Source organism: Astatotilapia calliptera, chromosome 15 (assembly GCF_900246225.1).
Source record: "Astatotilapia calliptera chromosome 15, fAstCal1.2, whole genome shotgun sequence".
NCBI classification, from domain to species: Eukaryota; Metazoa; Chordata; class Actinopteri; order Cichliformes; family Cichlidae; genus Astatotilapia; species Astatotilapia calliptera.
The window spans coordinates 14,054,820-14,078,394 of NC_039316.1; the positions used below are offsets into that span (position 1 = coordinate 14,054,820).

The 23,575-nt window shown below is 38.0% G+C and overlaps 1 protein-coding gene across 23 annotated transcripts in view; it reads right to left on the bottom strand.

Moving 5' to 3' along the window:
• Positions 1–363: 363 nt before the first annotated feature.
• The window catches only part of ptprk (protein tyrosine phosphatase receptor type K), a 105,987-nt gene continuing 82,775 nt past the window's right edge, over positions 364–23,575 (bottom strand). For 2 of the 23 annotated variants that reach the window (XM_026193803.1, XM_026193796.1), the window contains 22 exons: positions 22,813–22,948; positions 19,808–19,837; positions 16,937–17,097; positions 16,339–16,374; positions 13,826–13,837; positions 13,324–13,511; positions 12,788–12,887; positions 11,770–11,915; positions 10,556–10,573; positions 9,945–9,981; positions 9,708–9,805; positions 9,234–9,350; positions 8,814–8,968; positions 8,554–8,689; positions 7,270–7,419; positions 6,394–6,567; positions 5,556–5,573; positions 4,807–4,938; positions 4,376–4,501; positions 3,751–3,914; positions 3,465–3,600; positions 364–3,297 (listed from right to left, as the gene is read on the bottom strand). In XM_026193803.1, the coding sequence (XP_026049588.1) occupies positions 3,244–3,297; positions 3,465–3,600; positions 3,751–3,914; positions 4,376–4,501; positions 4,807–4,938; positions 5,556–5,573; positions 6,394–6,567; positions 7,270–7,419; positions 8,554–8,689; positions 8,814–8,968; positions 9,234–9,350; positions 9,708–9,805; positions 9,945–9,981; positions 10,556–10,573; positions 11,770–11,915; positions 12,788–12,887; positions 13,324–13,511; positions 13,826–13,837; positions 16,339–16,374; positions 16,937–17,097; positions 19,808–19,837; positions 22,813–22,948 (2,324 nt within the window). In that variant the 3' untranslated portion in view covers positions 364–3,243. The remainder of the gene's footprint in view (positions 3,298–3,464; positions 3,601–3,750; positions 3,915–4,375; positions 4,502–4,806; positions 4,939–5,555; positions 5,574–6,393; positions 6,568–7,269; positions 7,420–8,553; positions 8,690–8,813; positions 8,969–9,233; positions 9,351–9,707; positions 9,806–9,944; positions 9,982–10,555; positions 10,574–11,769; positions 11,916–12,787; positions 12,888–13,323; positions 13,512–13,825; positions 13,838–16,338; positions 16,375–16,936; positions 17,098–19,807; positions 19,838–22,812; positions 22,949–23,575) is intronic. The other 21 variants (XM_026193798.1, XM_026193797.1, XM_026193807.1 and 18 more) reach the window with 21 other exon arrangements.

A 23,575-nucleotide genomic window follows, 5' to 3' on the forward strand; every position in this document is an offset into this window, starting at 1 on the left:
TTATTAATCTTTCATAATTTTATCAGTCTGTTTCTTAGCACTAATTAGCGGGTATGTGTATGTTCAATTTTCTGCATACAATTTATGCATGCAGCCTTCTAACAAAGCCCACTAACCACTCTGGTGGCAGCCAAAGTATGAATACTGAGGCTTCAAAAGCTGAAGTACAACAGGTGATGTCACAGTAGCCAAGTTTCTGTTTTATATTCAGGAAGAGTGTAGTCATCAAACAGGGCTAATCAAAATGGAAGGTGTGCAGGGGGACTATAAGCACTTAGGTACCTTACAGGTAATAAATGAAATGTCTACAGGTTGGTCTGAATGTATCAGAAGCTGATAATGGTTGAATAAATACAACAACTCTCCAAACACGTCACTTTTAATTAAAGAAGTGGTCTTTATTACAGCAAATAAGCCAAACATTACAGACAAGAATAATTATGAACCATGAATATCAACTCTATAGTCAGACTGGCCTCTCATCCAGACACCAGCTTCAGGGCCATTATTTCAGATTTAAAGAGGAGGAGTCATTGGCCTCTTAAGAAGATTTGTTTCTTAGTTTTCCTTTAAGTGTGTAGTTAAGAGGCTTTACATATTGTGTTCACTTTCTGCTCTCACTGATTTATGCATGTAGCAAAATCCATTGTCGCTAAACATAAAATATGACTGGATTACTATTACACCATGCTCTTCTCTCTCCCTTCTTTGGATCAGACCAAAAATCAGAAGTAACAAAACTGAAGGCTGATGTTCCACCAATAGAATAATGTTCTGTATTCAGTGAAATCTTATATCTATATCTTTATCTTTTTAAAACACCATCTGTCAATACTTGAATTTGAATCCTCCAAAACAAGAGTACAATCTGTATCTTTTTTTATCTACACCAGAACAAATGTTCTGACATTGCATCCATTATCTAAATCTCCACTGTTCACTCAACAATAGAGCCTTTTAGAGCACTCTATTTACAATAACATCCTCATGAGTAGGGCTGCTCTTGCTCCATCAAAGTGGAACATCTGACATGTTATTTACAATAAAGTTCTTTTTTTCTGACTCAGTTTGTTCACAAACAGAAATACATCTGATATTCTGTAAGCTTGTAAAGCCTCACAAAGAAGCATTCTGATGAGTAAAAACACAATGAATCATGGTCCAAAAGGTATTCGGGACACTGTTCGTTCATGAGAACGCATTCAACAAAGCCCTGGGTGCGATCTAAGATGCTGTAAAAATGCTTGTAGCGACAAGAAAATTCAAATGATTAGGCACAATAAAATTTTTTGTATCACAGTCCTGCGTGTTTCACTCACTAAGCCCGTTTATGCATCACTGAGTCAGTGTGTATCCCGGGATAATGGTGAGCAGGATACGAGGATGAAGATAAACAGCTTATCCCGACTAAGACGTTAAGAGGGATAGGCGCTATTATCCAAAATACTCTTTGCATATAAATGCACTGAATTTCTACTGACCACAGACAGCGCAATGGGCTCATACACAAATAAACCACAGTAACATCACAGAGATTCAAGAAGTGAAAACAAAGACAATACTATTGAATTCCACCTAAATACTGAAAAACTACTTCTAAAGCTTTAATATACAGCTTCAATCAGGGGTTCTTAAACTCTTCTTCATGGACCCAAATTGGGCAGATGTAATCTGTTACCTTGGGACCCATTAGGGGCCTCGATAAATCACACTAATACTCTCAAGACTCCAGAGGAAACAGACTTGCAGCCCATTTTGCGTCCCCGTGTGCGGTTTAAGAAACGCTGGTGGGTGAACATGGAATGGAAAATGATTGTTCTTACAAGCAATGCAAGTAAACAAACAATAAATACAAACAATGTGCTTTATCCGTATAGACATATTTACACAAAGTCTTTGGCTTATGAAGAAACATCAGCTACAAAATAATAATATTACAACAAAGAGAAGAGTGTTGGCCACCAGTGCACAAAACAAATGAAGCCTGGGGTCAGGTCACTTCCAATTCTATTCAAGCCATACTGTCAATGGAAACTGTCAGTTAATCTTGCCATCAAAGAATGTGTGATTTCAGTCTTTTCTATGGGCAAATAGGCAGATTTTTTGCCATGTCCAAAATCTCTTTATAATTGCAGTTTGTTTGTTTGTTTTTCCATTTATGTACAGGCTGAATTGAAAGTGCATTGGGCCCAGCCCTGAAAAGAACATGATTCCGCTAATGTCACAGTCTAATGTACAATGCAGACTGCAAAAGTCTAACCAGTAGGTAGGTACATGATACTACAAAAGAAAAGTGATACATAACACACGTTTTAAAACAAAAAGCATAACATAATGTTTGTCAAGTTGCAGCTAAATGAATATTATTTAAAAAAATCTAAAAGTCTAATAATCCCGATGTAAACTTCCTGTTTTTCTTTTGTTTCAAGACTGTGAAACAAGCCTTTCACAGTGTTGTTTTTACTTTATTTAATAAGGACAAAATTATTATTCTTTTTTTCTGTTTTCCAAAAATAATAAACTGCGTGTAACCAATGTTAATAGGTTCATACTTGTTCATAACAATGTACTGACTCAATGTTCGCTAAAGTCATTTGAAAGGTGTGCGGAGCAGAAACAGAACCATTCACAGAGTTTCTCCGGACGTTAACTTTCAGTTGTTCACTTGCTCTCATACAAAAGTGTTGGCTGTATATACTACAAATATCACCATGATGAGACGCCCAATACAGTTAAATTAGTCAGAAATTAGCACGAGAGCAGGAATGTCGGGCCACTGAAAACTTTAGCTTGCAGTTTATCAAAAGCTGCTTGCAAGGGAGCGAGCAAGCGAGAGAGAGAGAGACATCTACAGTAGATAGGAAGTACTGCAGCTGAAACAGCACAAAGCATCAAGTCCATGGGAGGTGGCTGTGGTGAGAGGCTAAATGTTTTAAATGGGGCCCGAAGCATACAGGGGCCCGCTGGCACTCAAAAAGCTGTACAATAAGCAGAAAGGAGTGAAAGGAGTAACATCTCCTCCTCCCCATCGCATTTCCTGTTAAAAGTCTAAGCATTTCCCTTTGTTTAACAACCTGTACAAGGAGCCCGTTTCGCTTGCGCCTTTTGTAGAGATGCAAGATGGATGCTACACAACGGCCGCCACAAAGATCGAGACCAAGCAAAGCAAAGGATCAAACACACAAGATGTGAACAGATGTTCTCCGACTCTTCTTCTCCTCATTCTGCTCTTCTGTCCTTCACTTAGGACGACTCGATGAACTCCAATGCCAGGTCGTAGCAGAACCGATACTGTTCCTGCAAACAGACACATACACACACATACACCCTTAACTAAACATATGCACTATCACACATTCACTGTTTGACTAAAGTTTGTATTATTATGTGTATAATAGTAATAACAGCATAATGCATTCATGAGCTCTTTCTCACTTTGCAGAAAGTGTTTATGGTTAACTCACCGGAGTATCCACCATGTTAGGTTTGCTATTCCTCAAGGTCTTTACAGCGTGGAAAACATCAACCACACTCTGTCTCTTTGCCATCTCGCACACGATACTGCTGGCACAGAACACTCCACTACGCCCACCTCCATTTCTACAAACAAACATAACAGAATACATGATGATACGTCGCAAAAAGCACAATTTAATATTTCATTTGGGGTTTTTCCAACTCTTGTGCAGGGCTGATGCTTTTAATTTCAATGGTAAAAGAAGAGAAACTCTTTGATTTGTGTGCACTCACAGGCAGTGCACAATGGTTCTTCCCTCTCCCTCCTCCCCTTCACGCTGCCACTGGTCAACCTGAAGGATCAGTTTGAGGAAAGAGCGTTTGGACGCGGGGACTTCTCTGTGCCCCGACCATCCCAGGTACTGGAAATGACGAACCATCAAATAGCCTTCCTGAGGCTGGAATAAGAGACAGAATCAGAAAAACTGATTAAGCCATGTCAAAAACTGCAGATCCTCAAATGGCCGCTTGAGGCTAGCGCCAAAAACGAGTCAATCCTGATAGGCACCAATGTTGAAATGTCAGGCCAAACTATTAGAGGAGTTTTAAAACCTTTGGCTCAGTGTCAGACCCACAGGTGATATCACATGCTCACATCCATCTTTTACACTGTAAATAGGTATATATTTTTCCAGCTAATGTTCCCAGTATGTATTTTTTCAGGTAATTGGTTATATGAATTTTAATGACTATAGTGCGTTTTAACATGCTGTATTTTTGTATGGCTATTTAAAACAAGTCGCCTTGAAAATGACACCTTGTATGAGATTGATTCAATGAGATTTACCTGTATAAATAAAGGTGAAATAAAACAATAAATAAATAATAATAGAAACGTAGTATGATTCTGACTGCCCACCCTAGTGAGGTTGCAGACTCTGAAGAGCCGGCTGATAACATCACATTCCATTGAGCAGGACATACATTCCACCTGGACGGGACCGTAACGCAGCATGCCCTCCTCTGGCCAGTACTGAGGACAACCCTGAGAGAGAACAATTACACCATTTAGAAAAACACTGGAACAATTTCAGAAAAAATAGAGACAAATGCAAAAAACCAAAAAAAAAATCCCTGACAATTTTTTGTCCAGACAAAAAATTCTTAAAATGAAATGTGCTTACAAATTTTGGTTAAGAATGTTGGATGTGTGCAGGATTGTTTTCTTCCATCTTTCCTTTACAAGTTTATTAGCTCTAAATAAGCTAATCTTATATAATAAATCCATGATTACTGTAAAAAAGACACAATGCTATGCTAAGAAACACAGCAGAACTTTATGTAAAATACCTGAGCCAGGTCAATCTCATTTAGCATCACCAGACTGGTACATCCATAGTCGTAAACTAGGCGCCAAAAGTCTTTGACAGTGTTGGGCAAAGGATGCTGGGTAACGATGAATGCAGCAGGCTGTCTGTAGCTCTAAAGAGAAGGAGAGAGACAACAAAAGCGATCACCGACAAAGAAGACACTCTTAATGATTCAATCAAGCATTATTAAACTGTGCGTTATTGTTTTTTATTTTTTTATTTTGACTGTCCCACAGTACGCTTCTTTCTCACGTGTGCACATTAAAACACAAACAGCAGAGTAGAGCTGCACAGTATGTGAGACATGGGAAAGCAAGCATAGTTAAAAGGTGACTTTGGTTTGATGATCATGCAGTGGGTCTATTAACTGTGAGGGTTGGGAACATGCACAAGACTACACATAGAGCAAAAACTACATTTGATGGGGTCAGTTAACTTTTTTTTCAGTTAGCTCAGGAAGACAAACTTCTTCAAAGTTCACATAAAAAAAGAATCAAGAACTAACTGGTCTGAATGTGAACTGAACCCACTTTGGCTTAAATGAAAATGTACAGCCAAATGTGTGACGCAGGTGTGACTGCTTGGCGACAGTGAATCTAATGTGAGGGCCGGGCACGGGTTTAGGATTTAGGGTGTGGATGTCGTTCACAAAAATGAATCTGGTGGCAGAACAACACTGAAGCCATGAAACAAATCCAGTATTGGAGACTTGAAGTAAAATCCCATTACCTGGAACTCTTCTGACAGCTTGGTTAGAGAGAGGCCAGAGGTGAGTAACTAAACTTTAAGGTAAACGCCTAAAACTTGACTGAACTCTAGAAATTTTACAGTATTTTGTCCAACAGCTTTGTTGGAGAGAAGCCAGGTTTGTTCCCACAACATGCAAATGTTCACACATTATCAGGAAATTACTCACATACCTACAGCCCACCTCTTACTATCTTTTTCTCACTATATCTTTACTCACAAACCTGATAATAACCTTCTAATGACCTTACCTTAAAACCTTACCTCAAAATTTCTACCTACTCAATGACTTTCTTTTCAAGTCACGGTAAATGGGCAACGCGTTGAGGCAATGTCAACAGTTGCAAACATAAACAACGTTTGAATGGTGGCCAGAGAAAAGCTAGTCGTCTTTTTAGAGGCTGGATTTGTCTCTAGCCTTCTGCTGCTAAAACCACAAACACAGCATCACACAAAGAAGGAAGGGAGTCTGTGTGTGTGTGTGTGTGTGTGTGTGTGTGTGTGTATGTTTTATGTTAGTAAGTTTAAGTGTTGTGTGATATTTTTATCTTCATCATCATTTCAATGTACCTTCATAAAAGTCTGTATCATTTTCAACAAAAATGTGACCGCAGTTTGGGACACCGAGTGTTAAATCTAGTCTTTATATAATTGGCATTAAATATACAGAAATTGTGGTAAGAGTAACACATCAGCCGGTTCTGCTGAAAGTCTTTTTGCACATGTACACACAGTGTGAAATGTCCCAAACTACTCTTGTTTGATGTGTTGAAAATAACACAATCTTCCAGTGTGTTCCAGTAACACATTATTGACTTACATCCATCAGAGCAGCATTGATGTAGTTGCTGCTTTCTCCATCTATTGTGATGAGGAAGGGAAGGCATCTATCTGGAGGAAGGCCATCCATAAAGCGGTTCTTATCTTGGTTTCTAGGCAACAACGCAATGCTGCAGTCTTCTGGCTGTGGCTGAGGAGTCACTGAGTTTAATGTCTGGACAGAGAGAGAAATGTATGATGTACGTTAATTAAAAGTGTCAAAAGATTCAAAGAAGGGCTCCATGAAGATAGAAATAGACCCAAAAGCCAAGCTGGTGGGAAAGAAAAACTTGTGTGCATTAAAAATATTTGGTTTCTGGAAGTCACACAAGTCACAAGGTTCAGCACTGCAGAGAAAGAATTTGATGAGTTTGAGTATCCAGAAACTCCACATAATTATATTTTTTGTGTGTTAAAACCCATTCTTTACATCCAGGAGTAGCAGATGACAACAGCAAGTGGTTCCTCTTGATGTAATAATACACAGCAAATGTCTTAATGCCCATATTGTAAAAAGAATTACACAGCAGAACGGGTTAGAGGAGATTTCATTTTAGGACATGAAGTAGGAATTGTTAAAGTTTTGATTACTGAGTTCCATTTAATATTTCAGTACTAGTTTGTGGGTTTTATTAGTATGTTTTTTAACCATTAGTGAGGTGACCTTTCTTGACAGCAGCTATAATTGTCAGTGTTAGGAAGATTTAGTCTGCTGCGATGCCAGGAACAGAACAGAACAATTGTAAATGAAGAGCGCTCTCAGACTCTGAAGACTCTGAAGAGCCCTCTGTGCTGCTTTACCACAGGCTGACACTGGCCTACACGCTCCACTTTGAAAGCTCTGGGCGCAAAGTAACAGATTACAGTTTGATTTTACCTGGAACTCATCCTTCAGATGGGAAGAGTTGGTCTGGGAGTCGATGCGGATCAGCTCATAATAAGCTGCTTTGAACTCGCAGACCGGTATGGCTGTTTCTCCACAAAGACAAGCCTCTAGTATGGCGTCGTGAATGAATATGTACTGCTCCTGAAGACATATATTATAATACACATATTATCACATATTCTGCACATTCATATTTCAACATTAGAAAAATAAGAAACACAGCTTTGTATAAGACAAACAAGTGATGCACACACTGTGAGTGAGTGAAGACTGATGAGAGGTGGAGGGATGGATGACGTGATGACTCTTGGTTAGGTGTACTTCACCTGTGAGTCAGTCCATACTGGCAGTTGTGTTTTTAGATCTTTCAAGCAAGTGACGCCAACTTCAATTCAATGATGAGACACAGACTGACCTGCTTTGGTGAACGGCTGTGAATGTACTTTGTTACAATGGGTCTTATAAGCTGTTAAATTGTTACTCTGTTACCGGCCAATAGTGCAGAATACTTAAGTTGGACATGAAATGTGTCCATGAAAGATTGCATCGACCTGCATTCTGTCTACTCACCAGCCTTCAAGTATGACAAAGAATTTAATAAACTTTTAAAAGTTTGCTTTATGCTCTGACCTACAGGCTGTTCTGAACCATGAAGCTTGAAATTACTTTTGCCCCATTGTTACTGCACTGCTTGATAGTTTATATATATGATCTGAATTACTATTTGTGGTCTTTTTAATAGGAAAAACATTACAAAAATATTAATTTAAAGAATAATAACCACTAAAGTCAAAGAAGGATCCTCTTTGTTTGGATGCATATACATATATATTATCTATATTCTGTTTAGAACTAACTCATTTATGCTTCTATTATTCTGCAATTATTATTCTATGTATTAAAAAATGTTTAACAACCACAAATTCAGGCAAATCAGATACACCCATGCAGTGACAGATGAATGTGCTTCCTCAGAGAACAGTTCAACGTGATAGTGATTTTTTTTTTTACTAACACAAGAGGGCTCCAGAGTAAGCTTTAAATATGAAAATTATGTATGACTTTTACTTATTGTCAGTGTTACATTCACAGAAGTGAAAGCTGACGAATTGAACTTAATGAGGTGATATTTTCATGCATGCATGGAAAATAGGTAACTACATAAAACCTTGTCACCTCAGCCCGTACCATGCTGATGGCTGAGTTTGAAGTCAAGCTTTACCTACGTCTATATTAAAAATGTGGATGCAGATGGAGGATGGGTAATGCAGTCACCTCAGTCTGTACCATGTTGATCCTCCTGGAGCGAAGAGCCTTCACACAGTTGTAGATGTCGACCACTCCTTCTCTCTCTGCCATGTCCAACATGATGTCAATGACTATGAAACATCCTGTGCGCCCTGCTCCAGCACTGCAGACAGAAAGTGAAGCACACAAATTTTAACTTTATAGATCTTTCTCTATGTCCGTCATTGGGAGAGAAAACATTTTGTTTTGACTATGAATGTTTATTTTCTAATAATTCATTTTTATACCTGCAGTGGACCACAATTGGCCCAGCAGAAGGTGGATTAGACATTTTAACTCTGCGGATGAAGGAAAGAAGTCCTGTGGCATGATATGGAACTCCATGATCAGGCCAGCCTGTGAAGTGGAACTGCTTGACTTCGCGGACCTCATTGAAACCACGCTGAGTAAAGACAAAAAAAAACATCTTTAAGTAAAATTTCATGAAATGTGTTTATTCTATAAACACCCTTTCTAGATATGTCTCAAACTTATTAACTGGTTTTGTTGAAGCTACAAGGAGGACGATAAACAAAACCAAGTCTGTGTCAACAGCTAGAGGTGCAGCTACACCTCTACCTGAGTTTTTTGCATAAATTACATCAAAGCAAAATGCAAAATGAATACAAAATATTAATTTTTGCTAGATTATAACAAGTTTTACTCACCCTCTCCAGTGTAAATGTGCGAACCACATATTCAGCGAGTGGTTCAACCTCCACAAAAGTCACCTTGAAGTCTCCATACACCTCAGCATCATCTGGCCAGTATTTATAGCACTTAACCTAGAAAGAAAAAAAGCCATGAAAAAATAAAGACAAGCTTGAATCAAGGAGCAAATATAGCTTTTTTTTGCATAATGATATTTAATATGATGCCAATATGAAAAATGCCACTTTTAAACCAAATATGTTATACATAATTTAGAGAGTATATTTTACAGGATTGTTGACAGAGACATCACACTAACATTCTTGCAATTTTCCTACCTAACTGTAAATATACAGGTATTTGCAATAGCACTGCAGTGGACATTGCTGAATTTAAAAAAAATGAGATTTGGATAGTTTTGACTAAGTAATAGTAATTTTAATAAAGTTACCAACTGAAATTAACTGAGTGTAGAAAAACGAGCAACTTACCCTTCCAACCTCCACCAGATTGGTTACCATCACAATACAGGCTGACTGTTCCTGCCAAACCATCCTCCAGAAGTCATACACTGTCTCATGAACAGGACCTACGCATAGATGCAGAGTATACTTACACTTTATTCTGCTGTAAGTACGGTTACAATTTGTGATTAAATAGTTGCTATGCTATAAAACAGCAGTAATGCAGAATTCCTGCATGTAATTGAGTGTGGTGCAGCATCTTACCCTGTGTAGCAATGTAGTGACTTGGTCTTTGGTACCCCTGCAAACAGAACACCACAGTCCTTAATATGAGCTGAAAACATAATCGTGTCAAATTCTAAAACCTTTTATCACGGCTGGAAATGATAACTTTCTACACTAAACTACCTTACTACCTCACTTTCATCTACAACAGGAGAAAACTTCTGACAGACTGATGAAATTCGTTTTTAGCTGACTCCATACTTGAGTTGCACTGCATACTGTTGAATTCATGTTAAAATGTGCAAAGTTGGTCATCTCATCATTTTTCCTTTCCACTTAAAAACTACTACTTGACATCTACAACAACTGCCAGGTGTGCCGTGGGCTATGACAACCACTTATTAAGTTGTCATTAAAGCAATTAAGACACAAGTGGTGAATATGCATATGCAAATTGACACCAAACAGTGAGATGCAAAGATGGTGGTTGGTGGCCAAGATGAAGTGCGATCAGTCATGCAAAGGATGCCCCAGCATCTCAAAATGGATACACATCATGTCTTGATGCATAAGGACTGGTTCATGGATGTACAGGTGAGCAGGTGTAATTGTTCAGGGGCATTTATGAACAAGACCACAGTGATACTTACATCCCTGTACAGCCAAATCTACAGCCCAAGCCACAGGCAGAAAGAACGAGTGGAAGAAAGAAAGAAAGAAAGAAAGAAAGAAAGAAAGAAAAAAAGAAAGAAAGAAAGAAAGAAAGAAAAAAAGAAAGAAAGAAAGAAAGCACAACAATGTCAGTGAGTGTCAATCAGAAAAAAGAAAAGCTGCATTGACATAATGGAAGTTTGATCAGGACATGCAGAAAAAAAATGTGATCTAAAACTCCAAATTAGACCAAATAGAGAGGACACTCCCTAATGGAATTTGACCATCTTCCATGGAGAGCACAATAGAACCAAAAAGACTCAGAAAGCTGGCATATCACAATCTCATTTAACCACCATCACATACTGATGTTCCAGCTTTCTCAGTCTTTTGGGTGCAGTTCAAATTGTGTGACAGCTGCCTTTGTTGTGCCAACAAAGATTAGGGAGTGCCCACTCTATTCATTCTAATTCTAGCTTAATGTGAGTGGTAGAATGCATGCAAGAGTTTTAATGACAGTAAATTATAATACAGTGGAGCTTATGATAAGCATACTAGCATTAAAAAAGCACAATGTGAGTCATAGTGACTGGTGTGCAGATGATTGTTGAGAGATGACAGAAAATGGATGAACTGATGAAGACTGTGTCGTGGGTGAATGCAGAAACAATAGGCAAGTAATAGATGAAGCAAAAGATGGAAAATTAATTGTATATAGATGTATAAGGCAGCTGAATAGGTTTGTCGAACAGTTAAAAGTGACTCAAGTCAAGAAAAATGCTAGAAATTAAGCTACCCTTAGAATCTGATTAGCTTAGCTTAGCTTAAAAAACTACTCAAATGCACAAAACTGCTGGGTCCATCCAACAGTAACAAAACCTGCTGACCATCACCTCTAAAGCTCACTAACTAGCACTGTCAGTTCTTAAAGTCACTCCTTTAAATGGATTTCTTTCTGGTCTCCTGGAAAACGAGTTTGCTAAATCCAAATGATGACTTAAAATCCGTTATGTTGTACATATAAATCAGATAACTTATTCAGTTCTGGACGGACAGGTGAATTGATGGGGACACTTGAAAGAAAGACAACAAGACCGACACCTGAGACAGACACATGTACTGCATGTATGATGTGTTTTCTGCATGGCTGGATGCATAAAATGGTATGATGAATGACTGGTAGACGCAATCAAGGTATAGAGGCCTGACATACGAGCGAGGGAGTGTGGTTTCGTTGGTTTCGTTGGGAGCCAATAGTAGCATTCGATGCGTTTCCACTTACATCGATGTAGTTGGCGTTGATGTAGTCGGAGGACGGGTCGTCTTCTATGGGCTGCAGAATAACCCTTGAATGGTCATCTAAGAAAACAGTGTGTGAGAGAGCAGCAGAAACAGACAGGTAAGAAAGGTGATTTGCTGTTAAAGAATTTTTATTTCAAGGTTTTCATGGTTTGCTGTTTTTCTGAATTTCGTGTTTTGGCTTTCTATTTTTTTATTCAGTGTGTAGTTGGGATTTAATAAAATAATTTAACAAGGTGTTCGGTTCGGACGGAGTCACACAGACTAGTCTAGAGACAACTTGGCAAAAATCTGTATTTCCCAATCGGATGGTGAGTCAGAGGTTGTTTTTAGTCGGTAGGTTTACAGTTCTGTATCAAAACCTTGCGATTTCTTTGGTTGCTAGCAGATTGCTACACAGTAATCCGTACTTTGCAAGAAAACACTTGTTTGCCAATCCTCGCTAACTACTCACTGAATGGAAGTGAAACTGTGAAGGAAGGTGGAAGATTTTTGGTGCAGCAACCTCTTTGTATTGCTTTATTCATTATTTTACATGATAATACAAACAACAGATTATATGTAACGTTCTATATACAAATAAATCATGCCAATAAAATTACAACAGCTGTCAATAAGCATGGTTATGTATGTATGCAAGTAAGTAGCATGAGACCCTTTTGTGACTCAATTTTTCTGAGTCTGGGGACTCAAGGAACACAAGGAAAACTCTTAGAGTCAAGGCAGAGGCTGAAGAGGTGATTGAGCTTTTGAAGATGTTGCTCATTGATTCTTTTGTTGTTGCTTACAAAGGTGGTTTTTCTTTGGTCCTGTCTTGATTTTAAACCTTTAATTCTGCAGGCTGTACACTTACTTCTGCTCCCAATTTCTTCTTCTCTTCTTCCTGTAAAGCTCTATGACTTAAAATGCAGTAACGCAGATGTCTTGCTTACATGCTATGATATTCCCGTAGCGGTTTTTGGTACGATTCTGCTCCTTCTTGGCCACGTCCCAGGAGGCCGACTGGCCCTCAAAGAAGCTCTGTATCACCAACAACACACGAAGTAATAAAAATACAATTAGATGTCATGGATCCTTAAAAATAACACTTCTGTACTATTGCATATATCTGAGAGGAAAGTGGTACTTAGGTGCTTTTCGACTTTTGTTCGACTGGTTTGATTCAACTAGCAAATTCTTATTAGACATTAAAATAAAATGACCATAAAAATGGCTTGTGTCTCATTGATTGTTCAGTCGATGGAGCAGAAGGTACCCTCAAATTAAGAGGCAATTTAGACCTGGTAGTCATTTTTTCATTTTAATGTGAGGCCAAAACATTAAATAGAGCAGTATTGATTTTAGAAATAATACTTCTGTGTCAGCCTCCACATTAAAATACATCATTTCCTGCTACTAATAATACTTTTGCCTCTTCTGTAATTAATATTACAAGCTCTAGTGTCAACAGTACAGATAATAATCTTACTTCATATTCCTCCTTGAAGCCATAGCTGTCAGATGTTTTCATTAGGTTGATGTGCTGCAGGAGATCGGCCACTCTGATGGCTGGGTGGAGCTGTCCTGTCTGATAAGGAGACTCAGTTCCTTCACAGTGATACCGAGGAACATCTAGAAGCCTGCTGTTCTCGGCTGCAGAGCCAGTGTGGTTCTCATCTACAACAGGAGACAAAATAAGGTACGGTTAATTGATAATTCGCAAAATATCTTCCCTTCATTTTATTTTATCTTCATTAATATTTTATTTTATGACCCCTATAATGGGTAACATAGATACCAAAACATGTAAACTCTTATTTGTACCTTGAAACGGCACGTGTGGAAAGATACTTGTACTGATCTATACAAATGCAACAAGCTTTCCCAATCTTCCCAAATCTGTACCAGTTTCTACCTTACAAAAAGAAAACAGTGCATTTCCTCAAACCAAACCAAACATTTGCCACTTTGTTTTCTCAGTTTATACTCACCTGTGATTGGAACTACATGTCAAAGCAGCAGGAAAAGAAAAGAGCAAAAAGGGCTAGTCAGACTGCAGGATAAGTGGATTTGTTAGCGAGACTAAAGGTTAGTTTAACAGTTTGGATTTGTTTATAAGGACTTTCCACGATGGATGAAATGGATACAGAGAATTTTTAGATGATGTCGTACAAAAAGGACCAAAAATTGCCACAAGATGCAGAAACTGAAAAACATGAGGAATATCTTAAAATGAATTGTGAGGTGGATGTTCACTGCAATGTCATTTAGTTCACAATAAACAACCACGTTCACAGCAGATTAAAACATTTGTTGCATTCTGCTGTTCTAAACCTTTCAAACACACTGCAAATATATTTAAAGAAGTAAAACATCTGTTTTTTAAATGTGGAATAAAATAACTAACTCAATCCCCAATAAGCAATCAAGAGCTATAGGAGTGCTTCCCAAAACTGTCTCTGTGGTGTAGTAGTTAACACCTTACATGCAAAAGATCCCTGGTTTGAGACTGGGAGGCAAGACAGACCCAGCCACGGAGGGTCACAAGCCTCCATAAGTAGGAAGGATGCCAAATAAAACAAGTGGATCCATCTGCTGTAGTGGGCAAAAGGGAGCAGCTGAAAATACACGTAAGTGATTCCCAAAGTGTGTTTTTCTGCCCACTTTGTGCACGTCAAGATGTGGGCCATATATGGTGAGAGGTTAAATTGAACTAATATTATAAGCCCATGTGAGTTATTTATTAGTTTTTATTTATTGTTATTGTTTTTATTTGTTTATATGGCCTGTTTTTAATCAGGAATGTCCCCTTTATCTCATCAGTGGTGGAGGAAAGGTTCAAATGGAGCAGTGACCAGCAGGTGGCAAAGCAAAGCTTTTAAGCTTGTACACTACAACCAAATCACTAGGTCGATATCACATCTTTGTAATGAGAAAAGAGGAAATGTTGTAAACTGATGAGAGTTTTTATAGAAGGTTTAGATTAACATCAAAGATTTTCACACTGGGCTTTTTATACTCCAGGAATGGTTGTGGTATATTGCAGAAATTTAGAGGTATATTTTACATGTGTGAGTACCGCCCCTCTGATTTAATTTTATTTGGATTTTGAAACTTGTACATTTTAGGAGGTAGTTCATTTGGAGGTTATAACTGGGGTTAAACAGTTGCAGAACTTCAAAGTGCGCTGTGGTTAAAATGTGACTTGACAGTTGTAATGTACAGACTGACAGGTTAAATAATGCAGTAGCTCAGGGTTGGAGCAGAAGCGGCTGATTTCATCTTCACCGCTGTTTATTAACTGACACTGTTTATTTCATCCAACGGATGCTTTTCTCTGCTCTGAGGACATGTTAGCTCATTACTGATTGTTAAAGGTTTGTTAAGCCCTCGTCACGGCAATTAACAGTAAACTTGACCCGACACCGCCTCTTAATTTGTTACTTCCTGCTAGTTCTTCTTCCTCTGTGAAGTGATTGGCCAAGACAGATTGTAACTGCAGCCTTCACTCCAAATTAGAGGCTATGGAACAGTTAATTAACACAGTTTGGTGGCACTGTGGTTTGTGAACCCCTTAAGGGTATTTCAGAACTCCACATCATGCTGCAGTGTCAACACTAGACTCAACTACAGATAAACACATTGCACTGCAACATTGAAGCTAGAGAAACATCCAACTAGCCAAAAGCTACATTTTTCACGATTCAGACACTCAGAGCAGGGTTTCAGCACAAAACAAGTCCAGGGAATAACACAGATGGTAGATACTCAAGTAGACTTCTAGATCCATTGCACAGAAAAACTTCTGCCAGAGAGACAAGGCTGCAGGCACTAAGTTGTTCAGTGTTGTCACAGATTTAATCAGCAGTCATTTTGCTGTGGCAACATGACAAATTGTCTTCCTCCTTTTAAGCCTTCTTTTCTGTCATTTTTGGGAGACAAAATGGCACGGCTTAAAACAACTCAAAACTGTGGAAATAATGAGGTCTCTAAGGGAGAATGATGGCAATTACTGTGAATATCAATAACTCGCAGCAGGAAACAGAAACCATGGCTGGAATCGGGAATGACTGAACCAAAGGGAAAACGCAGGATGACAGATGAAGTGCTTAGCTGTTGGAGGTTTTTTTTTACACCAGACATGTTCTACACAGAGAGTTGGCAGAAAAATATAAAAGATGAACATAAAGCTTTGCCAACTTCACATATTCTAATCTGTTATACCTCTTTAAATTTTCCTTGATTTGTTTTTGGTCATTTTTTTTTTGTCTTTTGAGTATTAAAAACCTAATGCTCCAGAAACATCCAAGAAAGCCATACTTTTGTCAAAGGTCACTATAACATACGTTTGACTATATCCAACAGCTCTAACTATAGACTTCAGTTATGGACACAAAACAGACGGGATAATACGTGCTAGGGTTACAAGCGCAGGGTCTAATTGATGATGGTAGGTGATCACTAGAGGTGATACATGTGACATATCCAACACTAGAAGTCTCACCTAACACAGCAGTGGGAACCAGAGGATCGTTGGGCACTGCAGGAGGAAACACGGCCAGGAAACATATTAAAATTTCAGATTTACTAAAGCATAGATGAGGACAACTGAGACAAATCACAAATTCTGGCAAGACCTTACTATTTTCATCATTTTTTTTCTCATCGCTGTCATGTATGAGTTCTACATTTATGCTGTCCTGTTTTCACTGTGAGCTGTTGTGAATTGACTTATAGACAGAACCTTAACTAGCAATGATTTAGATATGACTTTGGTCCATCATTTAAGTCTTTTTCCAGGCAAAACAAAATGCAGGTTAGATCCTTGTTTGGCAAACAAATGACTAATTATTTTTCTGCTTATTGTTATAAAAGTGACAATTGAATAAAAAATACTTGATTGCTAAAATTTTAACTAATTGCATTAATAATTGTTTGTTGCAGCTTCTGAACAGGAGCTTGGCTGTTGATAAAAATAACCCTGATCTTTGCAAAGATTCATCTCTAATTAGTGTGGACAGAAGATGGATAGGAAAACAGAATGTAAGAGCCATTTAATTAAGGGTTTTTTTGTTTGTAAAACCTTGATTTTATGAACCTACATCTGTTGTTGTAGTTGTGAGAGTCCATAAATGTCACAGCCATGGGGTCCTCGCCATGCAGAGTGCTCTGGTCAGCATAGCTGCGGTCCATAGCATTCACCATGTGTGTCATTTCCTGCCGTGTTGTTCCAATGGCATCTTTACGTTTTTTTGCCAGTTTCCTGTTAGAGGGAGATAGACAGACAGTCAGGAATTGTGAAAAACAAATACACAAACATGAGGAAGCCTGAAGCCACAGCAAGAACGAGAGAATCTAGCAGCTGGATCACTTTTTGGCTGGGGCTGCTGACTCAAGATGCAGAGTTTGAAACCAACAATAAGGAAATGGGAGAAGAGAAGAAAGGCAGGGAGAAAAAAAAGAGAAGAAGGAAAGAGAAGAGAACAAGCAAGGAAGGTAGAGGAGAGGCTTTTTTGTATATGGCAGCATTTAACAGGCTCAGCAAAAGGAGCAAAGGGAAAATACTGCAGCATCTAATTCAAACCAAGGAAGATCTTTTTTTGTAGCTTACAGCTGTCAGATGAAAGCCTCTAAACTTTACCGTTCCCTCCATTTTTACTTGTATGAACCTATTTTACTAGGACTATATTAATAGAAACTAATTACATATTTTTTCAAATTGTATGAATTCTTTGGTTTTCATCTGACAGCAAAGTTCAGGTGAATCCCACTAAAACAGAAGCAAGGATTGAGCTAGAATGCACAGAACCCTTAAGGAAAACCATTTACCAACCAACAGTTATCACCATGTAAATAGTAGAACTTGAACTAGTCGTGTCACAAATAGTCAGTTATGAAGGGTGGGACACTGATTTTCAATCTCTTATGCAGCTTTACCAGCTGCTGTGAATTTTAGAATTAAAATGTTTTGCTTTCACAATTTGAAAAACAAACAAACAATCAGAGTAATGAGAAATTACTTTTTATCATCAGTCTGGTACCTGATTAAATAGATATCAAGATCAAATCATTTTCATATTTAATCTTTCGGTGTTTTCAACATACAAAGTTGCAGGGAAACACTTTTAAGGACTTATTATGTCGAGCATGACACATCATGCAGGAACATTATGTACCCAGAGCCGTAGATGCACATCAGTTAAGACAACAGCTCTTAGTTATTACATTTCTGTGCGGTATACAAGAAAATCTCTACAGCTGAAACACAGAGAGCCTGTAGGCAGAGGCGATAACATCGTGTGCATTTTATTGGCTACCAATCAGTTTTTGATTGCTGTCAAACTGATGCAATGTACAGCTCTGACTGATAGAAAGCATGCTGTTTATTGTGCATATTTTACCTCTTGACCCCAACTTACACCATCTCCACCTCTGAGATCACACACACACACTCAGTAGAAACATAGATTGAACTATTGACCAAATGTATCTACTTGTGTGTGTGTGTTTGTCATAGAATTACAATATTTGCAAACTATATAAACCACCACATGCTGAGTACTTTCTCAATATGTTGTATATATAAGAAGAAAGGAGAGTGAGAAAGAAAAAGAAAGGTGAAGCTGAGACCGGACCTAGAATGGATCTACTTTTTCTTTTTAACATTGTGATTATTTTCTGATATTCACACTTGAACTGCGAATTAATTTGAAGTTCTGTATGAATTCATAAAAATGCATGAATGTCTAATGAACTCGCCTAATTACTAAAATTGCAAATGAATTCCAAGACACCAGGCAGAATGTCTTCACTGATGAGGAACACGTCCAACTTCTTAAGGTGCACTGGAATAAATGGATGGCTTAGACTAGCTATGTTAGGAAAAAAGGAGACACTGTAGAACCAAAATTTTGTTCCTGATAATGTGTTTTAATAGATGTAATATTAGAAAACTGCTACTTAATGGTAAACAGTAAAAAGCAGTGGTTGTAGCAAGTTCAAAAAAATCAGCAAAGCAGTCATCCTAGTTTAGAAAGAAATGTTTCATTAAACTACTCCACGGGAACGTTAAGGTACAGTCCTGCATTGATACTCAGCACATCTTGATTTTTAGTCTGGTGATTGTGAATAAAAAGAAGCAATGAGAGTGAATTAAAATATCTGAGGCAGTACAAATAATTGATTCATGATCCATCTTGGTCAGAGCCCATAATGGCCTGGGTAGAGAAAGACGTAAACCAAAAAAGAAGAAAAAACCATCATAAGAACAACCCACACAAAATCATAGACCACGTATCCCAAATAGGAAACCAACTAGTTCAGATCCACTGACGAGAGAGAGAGAGACACTGAACATGTGCAGCAGAGCTTTACCATGATACCTGTGACTTGATGGGCGGATGGATGATCACATGACTACATGCACACAAAGAGCTACAAGTCACAAGTGCAGCATTCTTTTTTCAAATAACACGCTCAGGCCTGTGCCGTCCCACTCTGGCCTGCTTGGGTCTGGTTTATGGCCAACTTTGGCCTTCTTAAGCCTGCTTCAGAGCAACTTTGGAGCATGTAGAGGACACCAGGGCTGAGATCAATTCACTCTCAGTTCAGTCCTTCAAATAAATTCTTGCACTCATTCATTGCTTGGACTTTTTAGACAGGAAATCATCAACATTCTCTTGGTAAAAACAAAAAAAAGAAAGACAATTTCGATATTTTGAAAATATCAAAATCATTTAAACAAGAAGGAATTAATTGAAATCCTGAACAGATTGACATGAAAGTGAACTGACCCCCTCCCTGGTGAGGCGTCAATGAGGATGACTTTGGCTGGTTGGTCAGAGCTGAAAATGTGTTTTGTCTTGAAAAAAGTATACTGCATCTTTAAAAATAACAACAACTAGCCACTAATAATTCGCCCAATAAGATAACAGCAGCTGGATGAGCTGGTTGTTGATTGGTTGTTTACTTACAGGTAATAAGAGTATGAATAGTAGGTCCTCCTGGGGTTGTGAGCCAATCAGAAAGCAAAGAGTGAGACACAAGGGAATATGCAAATTAGGACAAAACTGTCCTGTCTCAACCAGTAACAACAAAAACAGAAGAAAACACCCTTTGATTGCTAAAACTTGAGGGTCATGCAAGGGGTGCCATATTAGCTAAAGTACCTATTTCTTACTAAGAAAAAAAAAGAACCAAAGGCTAACGCTAAATAAATAGTACAAAACAAGCTACGAAACTTGAATAACAACTCACCAATATCAACCTATCACCATGCAGCCTTTCTTTTCTCTTTTCTTTATTTTTTGTGCCATTTAAAAATATTCATGCAGTATTTTAAAACTTTACTTTTTACTCTAACCCGATGGCCCGATTAGAGATTTAACCCTAATCAGCCAATGATCTTTTTTTACGCACTCCTACAAAATGAAAACTAACACAAAGCTATCCAATCTGTAAAACCAGGCAGCTCGCTTCCTGTAAAGCAAGCATGATGTCACTGCAATGTCATCATGTCCCACTATTTTAAAGATGCAGTATTATTGTTCAAAGTCGTAAAGGTTTAATGACAATGAAGATTGATCTCCCCAGAAACCTTTATGGAAGAGAAAACTATTAAATTAAAAAAAAAAAAAATCACAAAAATCTAGAGCACTAATGATGCATAACTCGTCAAACTTCCAGTAGAAATGTGTGTAAAAATACCAGAATGAACATGTCACTTTAAGATGTTGCCACAAATTATTTGTGTGTGTTGTAAATGGGAAGTAAATGGGACCTCAGTGTGCTGTCTTTGTGTTGTGATTCAAGCTGCTAAAACATACAGGAGCTCTTGCACTCCTTGTATAAACAGCCTTATTTTATACTATCAAGCATATTTATGTGAAATGCATAACTCCACATTAAGCTTCAAAGCCCCAACAATACCACATACTAAATCCAATCCAATACTCAAGGGATGAAAAAAGTTAAATGAGTAACAGCAATCAAGCCATTGAGTGCACACAGTGTTTCAAATACTGTTAGATGTGACAAAAATAAACACCCCGCAAAACACAGTGGTAGTAGCTCCTGCAAAACACATTTCAAATGGACCATCTACCCTACACTTTAAGCTCAGCTCCTCTGATCATCACTTACAATTGCACTTTCACACTAAAGCTGCAGCATGGACGCTGGCTCGCATTAATTCATTACGCAAATTAGAAGAAAAATATGGAGGTCAGGAGCCACAAGAGCAAAGTTCTCTGATGATGAGAGATCATTACTGGCTGTGATTTAATGTCTGTAATTGTTTTTGATTTGCTGAGTGTAATTATGATTGGTTGTAACTGAGAGACTCTTCCTGGTTGCTCTCTTAAGGCTTGTGCCAAGATGTAGTCCTTCAATTTTTTCAGAGGAAAGCAAAATCTCCTGAGACGTTTTCTTAAATTGAGGATGAGTCATAATAACTAATAGGTAAGCCAAACGATTAATGTGAATAGTTTTACTGAATTTTCAGGGTCTCTGTTAGTGGAAATTAATTATTCTTAATTATTTCTAATTATTCTTTTTCAAGTGTGCACTCCCTCAACTATTGTAAGTAAAAAGTTAAAATCGCAGAAAAAACTAATTTTTTTTAGGAATTGTTAATTATTACATGCATGCTGGCGCATTTACATAAATTATAAATGCAGATGCAAACACATACACATGAGCACACATTCTCCCAAAAGTAGTCAGACAAAATTTAGCCTAATGGAGCTTCACAGTGGATCCAAGACTAAGAAGGTTATATTAAAACGCTGTTTCTTGTCACTGCTTTTCCAACTTTCCAACACTGTTAACGAAATGGTAAAAATCACATTCAGGGATTCATTTATTTCATTAAGGTTCTGATTATCGTCATATTTTACTAGTTTTCAAAAATGTCTTGAGATTATACTATGACTGCAGCAATACTGATGTTGTTGTATACATATGTTTTACTCGTAGTGAATGTGGAAAAGTGGGACTAAAACCATGATATTTCATAAACGCAAGGCAGCTATACATGCATATTCCATGAATACGTCTGTGCATTTTCTCTGTATTTTCTACAAAATCTATCAGAGCTTTATTCTAACTTCTGTCTTCATCTACTGTAAAGATGTACCTATTGTAAAGCATGCTCAGGCTGTAACTGTCACTATCCACCACATAGTGGAGCTCTGCACCAAATTAACAATACAGGCCAAACTGCTACACCGACACATCTCTGGTCTCTGATTCTTATCAGAGCTATTGTGCTGTACAAGTAAAAGGTTAGATATTGTATGAATCCGTTTACATTTCCCTTAAAATAACAGCACAACTATAAATGCACAAAACCATTTCAGCAAGCATCTTTTCTTCAGTCTGCTTCACCAAAATCTCCACCTTTGTGCAGAACGGACCTAAGCTTTGCTGCTTCTAAACTGACAAACATGATACTGTTTTGATGATTTTGATGAGTTCATTTAAGCGGTTATGATAAAGCAGATACATAATTTCATTTTATATTTACTTAAGATCTTTTGATTGACATTTTCTTTCACTCTACCTTTTCCTACTTTCACTTGAGAAAACAGCTGTAATGTGCAAGAACACAATACATTCAGCTCTGACATTTCTTGTACCAGATCATCAAAAACTAAGACAGCATATTTTAAACATAAAACATTTGGGGGGTTTTCACAAGCCTTTAGCCATTTGGTGGGAAATTAAACTTCAGAAAGCGATTGAACTGGTTCTGAGGGGAGATCAACATTTATGGTGGATGGATGGAAGATGGTGTTACTACAGCAAATACTGGACCAACACACAACAAGAGAATGAACTAAGAGCATATTTGTGTGTGTATGTGTGTGCACGCATGCAAGTTGGTGTGTGCATTCAATGTTGGTCTTGTAAATATTTACCCTCTTTAATAATCTTCATTGAGCTGCTTTAGTGAGTATTGTTTGCAGTTGTCACTCACCTCTTCTTAACCAGCAGAATGGCTACCAGCACCAGCAGTATGAAAACGAGAACACCAGCACTAATTCCAGCGATTTTCACCACCCGATCCGTCTGCTTAGCAGGGTCGGGAATGACTTCTGGTTCCTCTGTGGCACCTAAGAAAGATGATGACAAAAGACATCAACAAGATGGGAACACAGTAACTACTAAAGGGAAAAAGCATTAAAATCACTGTCCAGTAAGAACACACTTGGGATTATTTGTGCATTCCTGGAAGTTTCAAGGAAAACTGAGTTTTCAAATTGTAGGAGAAATAAATAAATAAATAAAACCTCGAAATGTTGCAAAAAAAGGAAAATTTAAATTGCAACGGTATTTAAAGAGAGTTTTAGAGTTTACTGGACAGTAGAGATTAAAAGTATGTTTATTTTTAACTGTTTATTAGCTAACCAGCTCCTGACCAGTTGATATTCTTCCTAGAGACCGGGGTACATATGTTTAAAAAAATGTCTAGTTTCCACCGAAGTAAACGTTTTTAAAAACGAAAATGTTGTGGTCAGGCTCACTAATATTCAAACTCTTTGGAGGTTTTTAGCAGATACACCTGTGGTATCACTTTGAAGCTCCTACATCGTGGGTGTCCATGCTGACCACCCAACCACCTGGTGGTGTGATGATAGTACCTCATCAGCTTTTTACGACTGAGGGGTAAAAAATAAAGAAGAGGGGAGAAAAGCGCCAACGACTCCTATGTTATGAATTTCGATGTTGCATATTTTGCC